This window comes from Staurois parvus, unplaced genomic scaffold (assembly GCF_062004578.1).
Source record: "Staurois parvus isolate SC_StPar_1 unplaced genomic scaffold, SC_StPar_1.0 ptg000114l, whole genome shotgun sequence".
In the NCBI taxonomy this organism is placed as follows: domain Eukaryota; kingdom Metazoa; phylum Chordata; class Amphibia; order Anura; family Ranidae; genus Staurois; species Staurois parvus.
Window position 1 is genome coordinate 6,855,531 of NW_028317910.1, and position 13,557 is coordinate 6,869,087.

Below are 13,557 nucleotides of genomic sequence, written 5' to 3' on the forward strand. Positions count from 1 at the left end.
GCTGGGCTCCCAGAACAATGACACACTGACCTTTGAGGTCACAGAGCTATGACACACTAACAATTGGGGGTCTCAAAACAATGACACACTGATACCTAGGGGTTTTAGAACAATGACAGGCTGAACTTAAGGGTCACAAAGCAATGTAACACTGGCAATCTGGGATTCCAGAAGAATGGCACCCTGACAGATGGGGTGACAGAACAATGACACACTGATGCTTGAGGTCAGAGAGCGATAACACCTTGTTTTGTGAGCTTCTTCACTGACAAAAGATTTGTTTCAAGAGCAGGAACATACAGGACATTTTTCACAGGTATCTTTCTGGTGACACTCTGGGAAATAGGACAGTAAAGAAAACCTCCTATTCCTTCTGACTCCATTATTTGTCCATTAGCTGTGGTGATTTTTTCTGTTTTACTCTGGTCAAGGTAAATAAAGAAATTGTCATTTGTCATGTAGCTCCTGAATCAACACACCATGCCTGAAGATGAGGTGCAACTTTGGGGTTGAAAAACATATTCATTATCTAAAGAAAAATCAGTTACTTCCCTCACACTTTTGTGCTTTTGTAGTTTAGTTTGTTTTTGCATTCTATTATTATTATACAGTATTTATAAAGCGCCAATAGTTCGCTCAGCGCTGTACATTACAAAAGGTGGACAGAACAATACCAATACAATGCAAAAATGAGGGGATCGAGGGCCCTGCTCTTTCAAGCTTACAATCTAGGAGGGAGGGGATGGTGGCACAGGAGTCCAGAATGACACCAAGTACTCTGGCCTGCGGGGCGGGTTTGATGGTGGCGTTGTTGGACATGATGGAGAAGTCAATGGGGGGTGGGGTCCGGGCTGGGGGGAAGACAAGAAACTCGGTTTTGGAGAGGTTCAGTTTAAGGAAGTGGAGCAACATCCAGTCTGATATGTCGCTCAGTAGGTGTCTGATTCGGGCAGAGACTTAGGGGGTGAGGTGGGGGGTTGAGAGATAGATTTGTGTGTCATCGGCATAGAGGTGGTAGTTGAAGCCGTGAGAGTGTATGAGTTGGCCAAGGGAGGAGGTGTAGATGGAGAAGAGAAGGGGCCCAAGGACAGACCCTTGAGGGACCCCAACAGAGAGGGGGAGTGAGGGGGAGGTGGTAGCGTTATTGCTGGCCATTTTCTTTTATTCTGTTGCTGTATCTTGCACCCATTTGCTGTAGCAGGCTATGATTGGGTGTCTAGGCCCATAACCTGTTAGAGATTCTGTCTATATAGCCCTACAAAACAGACAGTGCACTGTCCACATGTGTGTATCTGCTGCTTCTCTGCTAACAGGAAACAGTCCCCTTTTTTATTCAGGAAGAAGACATATAGTATACTCATAAATGCAACTACAAACTTATAAACACTGCCATCTACTGGCTGAAGAATAAATTTGTAGTTGTTGCACAAAAATAAATGAACAATGTATGCCAACATCATGGAGTTCCAGTACAGTTAGACATTGATGTATTCAAGTCCCAGAGCACTGACAGCAGGGGTGAAAGAACAATGTCATAATGACACCAAGGAGAAAACTGGAACAGACAGAATATAGAACAGATGCACATGGCAACCAATCAGCTTCTATCTTTCATTTTCAAAGCTTACTTGAGCAAGCTAAAAATAAAAGCTGATTGGTTGCAATGCCCAGCTGTTCCAGATTCATTCTGCTCCACTTGGTTGACAAAGCAGTGTCACACTGAAAATTGTGGATCCCAGAACAAGGATTCTGACACTTAAGGGTTACAGAACTGGATAAGCTGTCACTTTAAGATACCAGAACATGCTATTACTGGAAAATTGCAAAAATGACACTTGGAGATCCAGAAAATTGAAACTCAGACACTTGGGGAAATTAGGCTTGATGATCATGAACAATGACACTTGGGGATCTGAAACAATGAGGACTGCTATTTGGTAAACAGAAAATTGGCACAATCACACCTGGAATTATGAAGCAATGATACTCCAGTACTACAGCATATGATCAAAATTTAAAATCATACCTAACCATGGCCATTAATATAAAGTTGTCTGAATGACAGCTATAACATCCTCCACTCTTCTGGGAAGACCACAAGATTTGGAGTGTGTCTGTTGGAATTTGTGTCCATTTGTGAGGTCATTTACTGATGATGGATGGGAAGACCTGGATCACAATCGGTGTTCCAATTCACCCCAAAGGTGCTCAGTAGGGCTTAGATCAGGACTCTCCAGTTCCTCCACACCAAATTGGTCACACCATGTCTTTATGAAGCTGACTTTGTAAACAGGGACTGGATCAGAAAAGGGCTTTCCTCAAATGTTTATCACAACGTTGGAATAGAACAGATTTCTAAAACAACCTTTCCCAATCTTTTTAATATAAAGAAAACCTTGAATTAATTTTCTGGGCTCAAGGAGCCGAGAATGCTAACTACTGGACATCTACAGCTCATGGTACATTAGTATGATGGTCGCTAGGAAGAATGCCCCTTACATTTGTGTTCATTGGTAAGAATACCTCCTTACATATAGCTAAAAAGATCATTGGGTTACTCAGCTGAGAGACAGAAGTAGCTCTTTTGTTTAATGAACCCTTAATCACTGGAGGAACCCACTGAACCCTGACTGAGAAAGGCTGGTCTATAATATCTTAGTATGCTGTAGAATTAACAGTACCTTCACCAGAAACTCCTGAACTCAGTCATTTGGAGTAAGGCAGGCCATACATGATAGTTACATAGTCTGGCTGAAAAAAGACAAAAGTCCATCCAGTTCAACCATAAAAAAAAGTTATAATCCTACACCCAAAGTTGATCCAGAGGAAGGCAAAAGAAATCCAGCAAAGCATGATCCCATTTGCTTCTGCAGGGGAAAAAAATCCTTCCTGATCCCCCGATAGGCAATTGGATATTCCCTGGATCAACTTTACCTATAAATGTTAGTATCCAGTTATACTCTGTATCTAGGAAAGTATCCGGGCCTTTTTTAAAGCTATCCACTGAGCTGGCCAGAACAATCTCTTGAGGGAGTTTATTCCACATTTTCACAGCTCATACTGTGAAGAAACCTTTCCATGTTTGGAGATTAAATTTCTTTTCCTCCAGACGTAGGAGTGCCCCCTAGTCTTCTGTGATGACCTCAGGGTGAATAGCTCTACACCGAGTTCACTAAATGAACCACTGATGTATTTATACATGTTAATCATATCCCCCCTTAATCTCCTCTTCTCAAGAGAGAATAAATTCAGTTCTTCTAATCTTTCCTCATAGCTGAGCTCCTCCATGCCTCATATCAGTTTTGTTGCCCTTCTCTATACTTTCTCCAGTTCCCCAATGTTCTTTTTGTGAATTGGTGACCAAAACTGAACTGCATATTCCAGATGAGGTCTTACTAATGATTTATACAGGGGTAATGATATCTCTCTCTATGGGGTCTATACCTCTTTTAATACAAGAGAGGATTTTGCTCGCTTTAGAAACCGCAGAGTGGCATTGCATGCCATTATTAAGCTTGTGATCTACCAGAACTCCCAGATCCTTCTCCACCATTGATTCCCCCAGTTGTACCCCCCGTAGTGTGTATGATGCATGCATATTCTTAGCCCCCAAGTGTAGAACCTTACATTTATCAACATTAAACCTCATTTGCCACATAGTTGCCCAATTAAACAGTGCATTGAGGTCGGCTTGTAAATTGGAGACATCCTGTAAGGACGTTATTCCACTGCAGGTTGGTGTCATCTGCAAAGACTGAAATGGGGTTTTTAATCCCGGACCCTATATTGTTTATTAATATATTAAAAAGTAAGGGTCCCAACACTGAATCTTGGTGTACACCACTGACAACCCTAGACCATTCAGAGTATGAATCATTAACCACTACTCTCTGAATACGATCTTTTAGCCAGTTTTCTATCCATTTACATACAGATTTTTCCAAGCCTGTAGACTTTATCTTACACATTAGCCATGTGTGGGGAACTGTGACAAACGCTTTTGCAAAATCCAAGTATACCACGTCTACTGCCACCCCTCTGTCCAAGTATACCACGTCCACCGCCACCCCTCTGTCCAAGTATACCACGTCCACTGCCACCCCTCTGTCCAAGGTTTTGCTCACCTCCTCATAAAAAGATATCAGATTTGTTTCACAACTTCTGTCTTTCATGAATCCATGAACCTTGGGTTGCAAGAAAGAAAATTGCTTGATTCCCCAAGCAACACAGTCAGTGTTGATGGGGGAAATCTCTCCCGCGCATCTATTATGTTCTCCCACTACAATAGCCCTTAGCAATAATCGCATGAAAAATCTGACATGCTGGTTGTACCCAAGTCCTACAACAACAAACTTGGGTACAATCAACCTGCCTATACATGGTTTGAATTCGAACCATCTATGCCAGCTTAAATCCACATATTTTTGGCCATATAATGTATCCCGAAGAATGGCACATGGACAGTCAGGGTGACAGAAAAGTGAGACATTGGCACTAATTTTATGTCTAGGCTGAGAACTGCAGGGTTAAACTCCTGAGACAGGTAGGGGCCCCCTGCTGATGCTCTTCCACTGAAGACTTCCTCTCCCTCCCGAGCCTGATCCTGACATGACACACATACAGGGCGGCAGGGAAGCTGGCACACGCCAGGAATGTACATCTGATAGGAAGTGACAGCCAGAGAGCGGTGGGAGCAGCACAGCCTGCAGCCAGGACTCAGCCATCACATCAGCTATCTGTGCCAGGCAGCGGAATTTCACACACCGTCAGCCGGGCGGCCTTTAACCTCAGCATCTGGGACACGGCTTGGAGGAACCCTGCCTGGAACCTAGCCAATTTGTTCTCAGCCACCAGGGAACGTGATAGATTGAGAGAGAGAGATAGCCTGCCATTATTTACCGAAAACCTAGGTGAACATGTACAGTACAGGGCAAGTGAACCTAAACAACGGGAATTACTCTGCATGAAAGAGTTCTTTATCACATCAAAAGGAACCTGTCACTAACTCAAAAATTGGTAGCAAAAGCAAAGAATAATCAAGAATTATAAATGCTCATTTGCAGCATTTTCCCTTTATATAAAGATTTTCTATTTACTTGTAATGTACCTCTGGACTTGAACTGCTAGCAAATTTGACCCCATAGGAATAGTCAATTCCCTAGCACAGCAACCTGACTCATTGCATGTCAAAGGCATCTTCTCTTCTGTGAGTGCTTAATTACTGTCTGTGCTGGCCCAGCTCTTCCAACCCTCACCTCTTTACATAACCTTTTATGTAGTGAGAGGAATGAATACTATAGAGTATCACTTGAGTGACACCTCCGAATCTTCTGGGTCTGCTGTCATCACATCCAAGAGGGGGCACCCAGCAGCAACTTCAGGGCTTTTGGTTATCTACACAAGAAAGACTTTGACTGATAAATAACTTGCATAAAATACCTTAATGCACAGAAAGATTGTTGCTGAAAAGAATATCCTGCTTAATGACAGAGGGACTCTTTAAAGGCCAATTCCAGCCAGAACTGGAGAAGGGAAGGGTTAGAAATAAGGGGTTTTTATTGTTCTACATCCCTTCTTTAAATTTTGGTTGGAGTTATGCTTTAATCTGTATATGGGAAGTGTGTTTAGACATTGTAATGTGTCATTAAGCAACAAAGAAAACAACTTTATAGAGTAACTAAAATACAGCAATACAAACCAGTATGGAGACACCACTAGGAGTATGAGCCCCTCTCGGGGATAATAACACAGAAGGTCATGTCTCAGTCTGGGACCTGTCATGCATTGTCAGCAATGTCGCTAATGATGGCCGCCCAATGCAGTCATACACTGCCCTTCAGAGCCCCCAGGTCAGACCCGTCACTCGCTGTCGCAGCTCAGTGTGCCAAATGTGCACTTTAGGGGACAAAATCCTCTTCTGTTCTTGACATGCAAGGGAGAAGATAAATAATGAAGACAAATATGGAGGCCTATTAAATAGGAAGTGTTGCCAACAATCCATGACTTCTAGGGACAGTCCCCAGCTCAACTCTGAAAATCAATGCTATTTCAATATGTAGTAAAAATCAGGCTGTCATCTTCACGATAGGGATTTTATTTCAAACTAAATGTAGAAAACTTAAAGCTGAACCCCAGCCTTACCTTCAGTCTGCACACTTGTACAGCTTCCTCCTGTAGAGTTACTGCTTGCTTTGATTTCACTGCACACTGTGAGTGTCTTGCAATGTGCATTAGAAGCTGCAGCAAGTCAGATAGAACCTGCCTCATTTCCTGGCTGGAGGATGCCCAGCATCCTCTAACTCTTTCCTCCCCAGTCTGTGTCTCTGTCTCATCCACTTTATACATTAGATTTTAGTTCTTTCAATCATGGAGGCTCAGCATCACAAACTGGTCTTACCTAGAGTGGTCTTTATGCAAATTAAGCCTGCCCAGAAATGCCCACTCCTCCAGACTAATATCCACACATTTGATAATTGCATAGCTCTTCCCAAGAGCCAGCATGCTACTTACTTTTGAGAGGAGTACTGAGACAGAGTATGCGATATTTGCAAGAGGCTATGTATAGCACCCTGTCATCCACTCCCACCAGCCATGATCTGTCTGTCTTGCATAGAGAAGCAAAGAGACATCACTGAGGCTAAATTAAGTTATGTAATGAATATAGAAATGTTTAATTTAAGAATTTTATTAGCCTGTTGATGGGGATTTGGGGGGGTAGGGGGATCAGCGAGGGCAAAATATACACAGAAAATGAACCACAGCTTTAAAAAAAATATATAAAATACACAAGAGGCGACATAGACATATCCTGTATAAGCAAATTAAGGTATCATTTCACCACCATCCAGCTCTGAATGCCATTTTGTCCTTAAAGTGGACATATCCCCTCGTGTGCTGTTCGTAGCTGCTGTAATGTTTCATGTATTGTCCCCCCCTCTATTGTACAGCGCTGAGCAAACCCTTTGGCGCTATATAAACTCAATGTAATGTAATGTAATGTAATATGATTTAAGTGCAGCATGCTTGGTAATGTGTCATTGTAAGATTTCTGAGTATTTATTACCTCTTACAGATATTGCTTCATTTGCTTTCCTCCACAAAAGGATAGAGACATTTTTGTTTAGGTGACATCCAGGCTCGCCAACTGCTTCCTGGACTGAAATGTCAACTAAGAGACGACACAATCATGTAAGACCTGGCAACTGTACAGTTCTTGGCTGTGTTCAAAAATGGCCTCTTATCATGTGACTTGCTGCAAACTTGCAAGCTGAGCACTAGGGGAAAGGAGACTGAGGAAATGCGTACTTCTGCCTGCAGCAGACATATGACATCAACTCCAAGGCAAAATCACTGTCCGGAGCCCAAAGATGACTTTATGCTATTAAAACGTAGAACTTTCTGAATCATGATACTGTTGCTGTATATTGTGACTTTACAGAAAATACATTCTAGCAGACTTATATTAAAAGGACATTTTTAATCGGTTCACTGCTCAGAGTGCAGCAATAAAACTTAGGACCAGCAACTCAGAATACAAAGCTGTGGAAAGGAGTGCCTTGCTCCCTCTAGTGGCATAAGGAAACACTAGCTACTTAAATCGCTCTCATTACCAACAACGTAAGATCTTGCTCACAGCAGAGGGATTAAAAGAAACTGAAAGAATATCTTCTAAAATCCAAATAGCTTACAGTATATATAACACATGAGGAAGTTTCTGTTCCAAAATATACAATGCTTGCGTTCCTATTAATTGTAACTCCTATAAATAAAACAAATATATGTATAGCTTATAAAGTGCCAACTGACTCTATAAATACTATTAAAATGTGATCAAATCAATTAAAATAACAAACATATCACAATAGTATTTTTTTTTATAAATAAAGTGCAAAATGCTACTTAATTCATAGAAAGTACATATGTGATCCTCCATGCTAAATCCATACACAAGTCATTTGTGCACAAAATATAAAGTGATATATCCTCCATAAAGTGCAACAGCACAAAACATAAAGCATAAAATCTTTAGTCTCTTTCAATTTATTAAATTTCCCCAAGTTAAAAGAAACAATGTTTCCTTTTAGTTTCTTAAAAGAAACAAAGTTTCCTTTAACTCCAGGGAAAGTGACAGCTAATTCTGTGAGCTATAGTGAAGAACAAAAAAAGCTGGTAATTGCATTTAAAAATCGGCACCGACATACACTTCGTATTGCAAAAAAATTTGTAAAAAATTTGTAAACCGAGGCATCACTTTCAATGGATTTTACTTCGTAAATTGAAAATTGCGTTAACCGAGATGTTTGTAAACCGAGGTACACCTGTGTGTATGTTTTATATATATACATATATACTGTGTGAATGTAACAATTATCAATAGTAAACCCCTCATACAGTATCTATATAATATTCCCCATTCAGTCTCTAGTTATGAAGCAATTGAGGTCAATGTTGATATTTAATTGGTTTCAAACCTGTACACCCATTTTACTATTTATGGGGGTCCCTCCTTCAATGGGTACTCCTCCAATTATTATACACTATCTATTCCAAAAATTTTAATCTTGGATCCTTATTGTAAAAGGAGTTTAAAATGTTGAGAGCCTTTCGAAATCATCAAAAAACAGTCTATAAATCTCCTATAGAGCATAGGGATCAAATTCATGTACTTATACTGTTTGCATTTTAAAAAAATAATTTTTCCAATGTGCTAATGATTACAGAGCTGAATTATTTTGTGTCTTTTATATCTTCCTGGAGTCCAGCTTTACGTTATAAAGGATACAACTTAAACCCCAAAACAGTCTGCTTTTTCTGATATATAAAACAAAAAAGCCACCAATGATATCCAACAATCCAAATAGCATCCTACCTGCAGCGATAGCAGTCTTGTTGTGCACGGTGACAGCAATGGAGGTGCTAACAGTCACGACTTGCGGTTTGGGGCCAGCATCTGTAAGAACGCAAAATACCATCAGCCACAGTTGTGATATAGCTGACTGTCCTTATCCTGACCCTGTCACAATGGCTTTCACAACAGAGGCTTCCATCCAGCACTGAAAGCAGGGCTAACTCTGGGGCAGAGCTCTCCCTTGCGACAGTGATTCCACTGATGGATAAGAGCTTCATCTGTGACAAGTAACAGCAAATTTGAAAGTTTTATTTAAGGTGGTCAAAATGTATTTTCCCAAGTCTCTATGTTTGTTTTAGGACATTATTTAATCTAAGGCCACGATTTATCTCCTAACACCGGACTAGAAGACACCTGATATTAAAAAAACCCTTTTGTCAAATCTAGTATTTAATAGCAAAGTAAATTTTTGTCTTGCTCTTGCCTTCTAAATCTATGTCCCTCTTGCATTTTGCCTGGCAGAGCAAAAATACACAGAAAGGATTTGCAATTCTGTTCAGCTGGTATTGTGATACATTAACCCCTGCCAGACCTTCCTTCGGACTACAGTATAATTTTCTCCAGCACAGTTGAGTCCAGCCCTAGCCCCACCTGTGATTGGACAATGAAGGAGCACTGGTCTACTACTGAAGATATCCCTGTGCTCTGCCCTCCTGTAAGCAAGTTTTTGTGTTAGACTGAGAGTATTGTACAATGCAGTAGTATAACCTAAATGGTACAAAGTGCTGAACTTCTCTCTGTGCGCAGGGGATTGCAGGAAGCCAATAAGAGGACATATTCGGGTACTTATACTAGCTCTAAAAATTAAATAAAACTGAACTCCAGACAAACCGCTTTAGGCACAGATGAAAAACATAAGGTAGCTGTGATACCTGCCATAGGATTTGTATTTCTGTTGGCACCTGAGATTTACACAGATCTGCCACACAGCACAGCTCTGTATGGCAGGGGAGAAGATCTGAATTTTCTCTGTTGCAGTTCAGTAACGCATACAGGTCTTGTCCCTGCTGAACCTGTGACTGGACACTGAAAGAAGAAGCAGCAGACTGAGAAGCTCATCTCTACCTTTTGCAAGTAAATAAGCTCCCATGTATGTATTTCATCTGCCTGGAGTTCAGTTTTATGTGTTAGCAAGTGTGAGATTTCAGTTTTCAGACACCTAATTTGGAAAAATATCAGAATACTAGTAGGTGGTTTTCAATGGAAAATGCCAGATTTGATGATGATATGGCGGTGGATTACACTGGTTGCTGCAGTGAAATGATGAATGGGGGATCTCACAGTCCCCCCGGCACCGGGTCTGCACTCTATACAATATATCCCGTATACTATATAGAGAGTTGATAACATGATATGGAGCATGCCCCATTAAATAAAAACAAACATGTATCATATAGAGCAGTCCCAGTTGATTGTATGAGCAATGCATGACAAAAGACAGATGGTGTGCATTGTTGGACATCTTGTCATGACAGAATCCTTTTTTTTTTATACCACTGAATCTTGTAGAGAATGCTTGAAAAAGAGATGATTGCTGAAAGTGTTTACTGTAAAATGAGAATAAAATGGCAGGAAAGATAAGGAATGACAGATCCACAGTGCTCACTGTTCTTGAGATGCAGTCGGGGTAGAGGTAGCCATGCCGCAATAATGTAAGCAACAAGGTGAGGCCTACTAGGAGGGCAGAATTGAGACAGGGCACCTCAGGTGGGCCCTGGAAGGAGGTCAACATGCAGGCAGTACACCTTGGGTAGGTCCTTGTAGGATGGCAGAATATGGGCAGGACTCCTCAGGTGGTGCTTGGTAGGAAGGCAGAATAGAGACAGGATATCTCAGATAATGCTTATGAGTAGGTCAGAATTGAGACAGAACACCTCAGGTGAAGCCTGCAAAGAGGTCAGAATGGAGATCGAACACATCAAGTGAGGCCTTATTGGAGGGCAGAATGGAGACAGAACACCTCTGGTGAGGCCTGCCAGAATGGCATAACGAAGACAGGACACCTAACATGAGGCCTGTGAGAAGAATATAGGTAAGACACCCTGCAAGAAGTTCATAATGAAATAGGACACCTCAGAGGAGATCTTATGGGGGGTGAGGCCTGGAAGGAGGTCAGAATGGAGACAGGACACCTAATCAAGGCTTGGAAGGAGGGCAGAATGGAGGGAAAACATCTCAGGTGAGGCCTGATAGGGAGTAGAATGGACACAGGAAACCTCATTTGAAACCTGCAGAGAGGACAAAATGGAAACAGGACACCTCAGGTGAGGCCTGGTAGGAAGGCGTAGTAAATGGAAACTACCTACACTAATGGGGAGAGGTCTCACTGCTGCTAAAAATGGAAAACAGGTCAAAGTTACTTCAGATGAGGCCTACAACATGCTAAAACCCAAACCAGTCATACCAAATACTTATTTGTATGTTCTGACTTCACAGGCAATATGGCATTTTCTTGATATGGGCATTACATAAACAAGCATAAGTGTGTTTAAGAAATATCAGATTTTTGTAAGATACCATTGAGCTGATCAGTGTCTGGCTGCTCTCAGTAAAGAGTTTTGCTGCTTTCCACATGGTCCTACCTAACCTTCAAATCTTTACTTGATCCTAAAACTGGTTGTACCATATCTGTTAAATCTTCTTTAAATTACCAAGGACTCTATAATGCCTAGATTAACAATCCATTCAATTTATACCCACACAGGTAGGCCTTCAAACTACATAGTAGGTGGTAACTCACAAGCATGTGGCCAACTTTAGGCTGACCCCATATATACCCATATTTGCCCTAAAAGTCAGTATTTACAATCCAACCCCAGAACTTAACATGTAGCTTCCTAAAACCCTAAAATCAAACCCCCAACCTTAACTCTGTTCTTTTTTACATTTTGGATAGAGTAATACTAGGCACACACAGGTCAAATATTGGCAGGTTCAGCAGGAATCAGTGTGTACAGCTGTCTTTCTGGCAGAAGCTGGTCTAATGACTGGCTTTTGTCGAAGGGACATGCTGGAAACCAGCATCTGATCAGCGCTTACAGCTAATGCAGTGTTTCTCAACTCCAGTCCTCATGGACCCCCAACAGGTCATGTTTTCAGGATTTCCATTATTTTGCACAGGTGATTTGATCAGTTTCACTGCCTTAGTAATTACCACAGCTGTTTCATCTGAGGGAAATCCTGAAAACATGACCTGTTGGGGGTCCATGAGGACTGGAGTTGAGAAACACTGAGCTAATGGCTGCGAGCGCTGATCAGTGTGTTCTGACAGGGTGACAGTCCCTCTTTCAGAGCACATAGTCACAGCAGGGGAGATTGCCACAACAACATCGTGCATGTTTTGGTTTGGCGATCGATCATTTTTTTTTCTTCATTCAGCCCACTGGGTAGCACAAAAAAAATGTTTTACATGTGCACTGGGCTTAAGGGAGGGCTATAGTTCCACAACAGGAATTGAAAGGAAATCCCTTGAAAGTGAAGAAATCCCAGGGTGTCACCAGAACTAGTGTCCCCATTGGAAGCTATCCCCACAATATTTCTTTTACTTTTAGATATAATGGTAAACAAGACTAATAGAAAGGGTAAACCTCCCTAGGAGAGCCACTGTTAGCAATCAAATCAAAGGTGTTCAAATCCTTCTCCACTCCATCCAAACCTGAAAAAAGTTTGCTTTTAGTGATATTTTAATACTTAAGCTAGCCTCTTTACACCAGCATATGCCTTTTATTAGATAGAAGTATTAGGGCATCTAGTGCCAACCTAGCACCATTCCCCCCATCCCAATGCTTATGCCACATGGTTGACATCAAAAGATACCGCTTTGTCATTTTGCAAAGTGACTTCTGTAAAGCTTTGTAAGCATAATGTGCCTTTTGCCTGTGAAGCCTGGACAATATAATTTTTTTTTTAAATCTTCCTGAGCTGTGGTGCAGAATATGTCCATCCAATATAAAACATTGGCACTCTTTTCCCACATTGGAAAGGTCACAAGTAAGGACTCATTTCATCTCAACTGAGCACTGCTCCAGAACAAAACAGTAATTCTCATACTTCCGCATCTACATCAGCAGAGAGAATGCGTTTAATGTGAAATCAATGCCGCTTTAAACCGAACATTTTTGGTTACATAAACATAAACGTGGTACCTCTACTACTGCATGATAGAGCAAAGCGGATTCATGTTTGCAGATGTAATCTTCAAAGGATACGGTAATTACTGCATGTAAAGATTTATCATCACAAGGCAGCCCGACGGCTGTCAAAACGAGCAACATGAAAAAACATGACATCGCAAACTGACTTAAAACACTGGGATTAAAATGGGATTGTGACTGCAGAGAAGAGGACAGATGGAGGTAAATACAGACTAGTGTGCCATGGTGGAAATAAATACATCTGAAATATAACAAAAGGAAGCTTTTGATCACTGCCGCCTGCCACAGGTAATCAAAGAACTAAATAGATACCTATGACAGTGGTTCTGCCAGCAGACAGTCTACCTCAGCATGGCTGATTTATGTTAAGGGCTTAGACCCTACGCATCCCTGTTTTGTAAAAGAGTTGAATGCTAAGCACCAACACAGATAATGAAGAACTGAATATGTATCTATTGAAGCAATTTTGTCAGCAGCCAGTCTATCTCAGCACTG

The 13,557-nt window shown here is 41.3% G+C and overlaps 1 protein-coding gene across 3 annotated transcripts in view; it reads right to left on the reverse strand.

Annotated features, from left to right (window-relative positions):
- CACNA2D4 (calcium voltage-gated channel auxiliary subunit alpha2delta 4) overlaps positions 1-13,557 on the reverse strand; it is a 303,483-nt gene that overhangs the window by 171,689 nt on the left and 118,237 nt on the right. For all 3 annotated transcript variants that reach the window (XM_089671819.1, XM_089671818.1, XM_089671817.1), the window contains one exon: positions 8,870-8,950. In XM_089671819.1, coding sequence (XP_089527945.1) covers positions 8,870-8,950 — 81 coding nt within the window. The remainder of the gene's footprint in view (positions 1-8,869; positions 8,951-13,557) is intronic.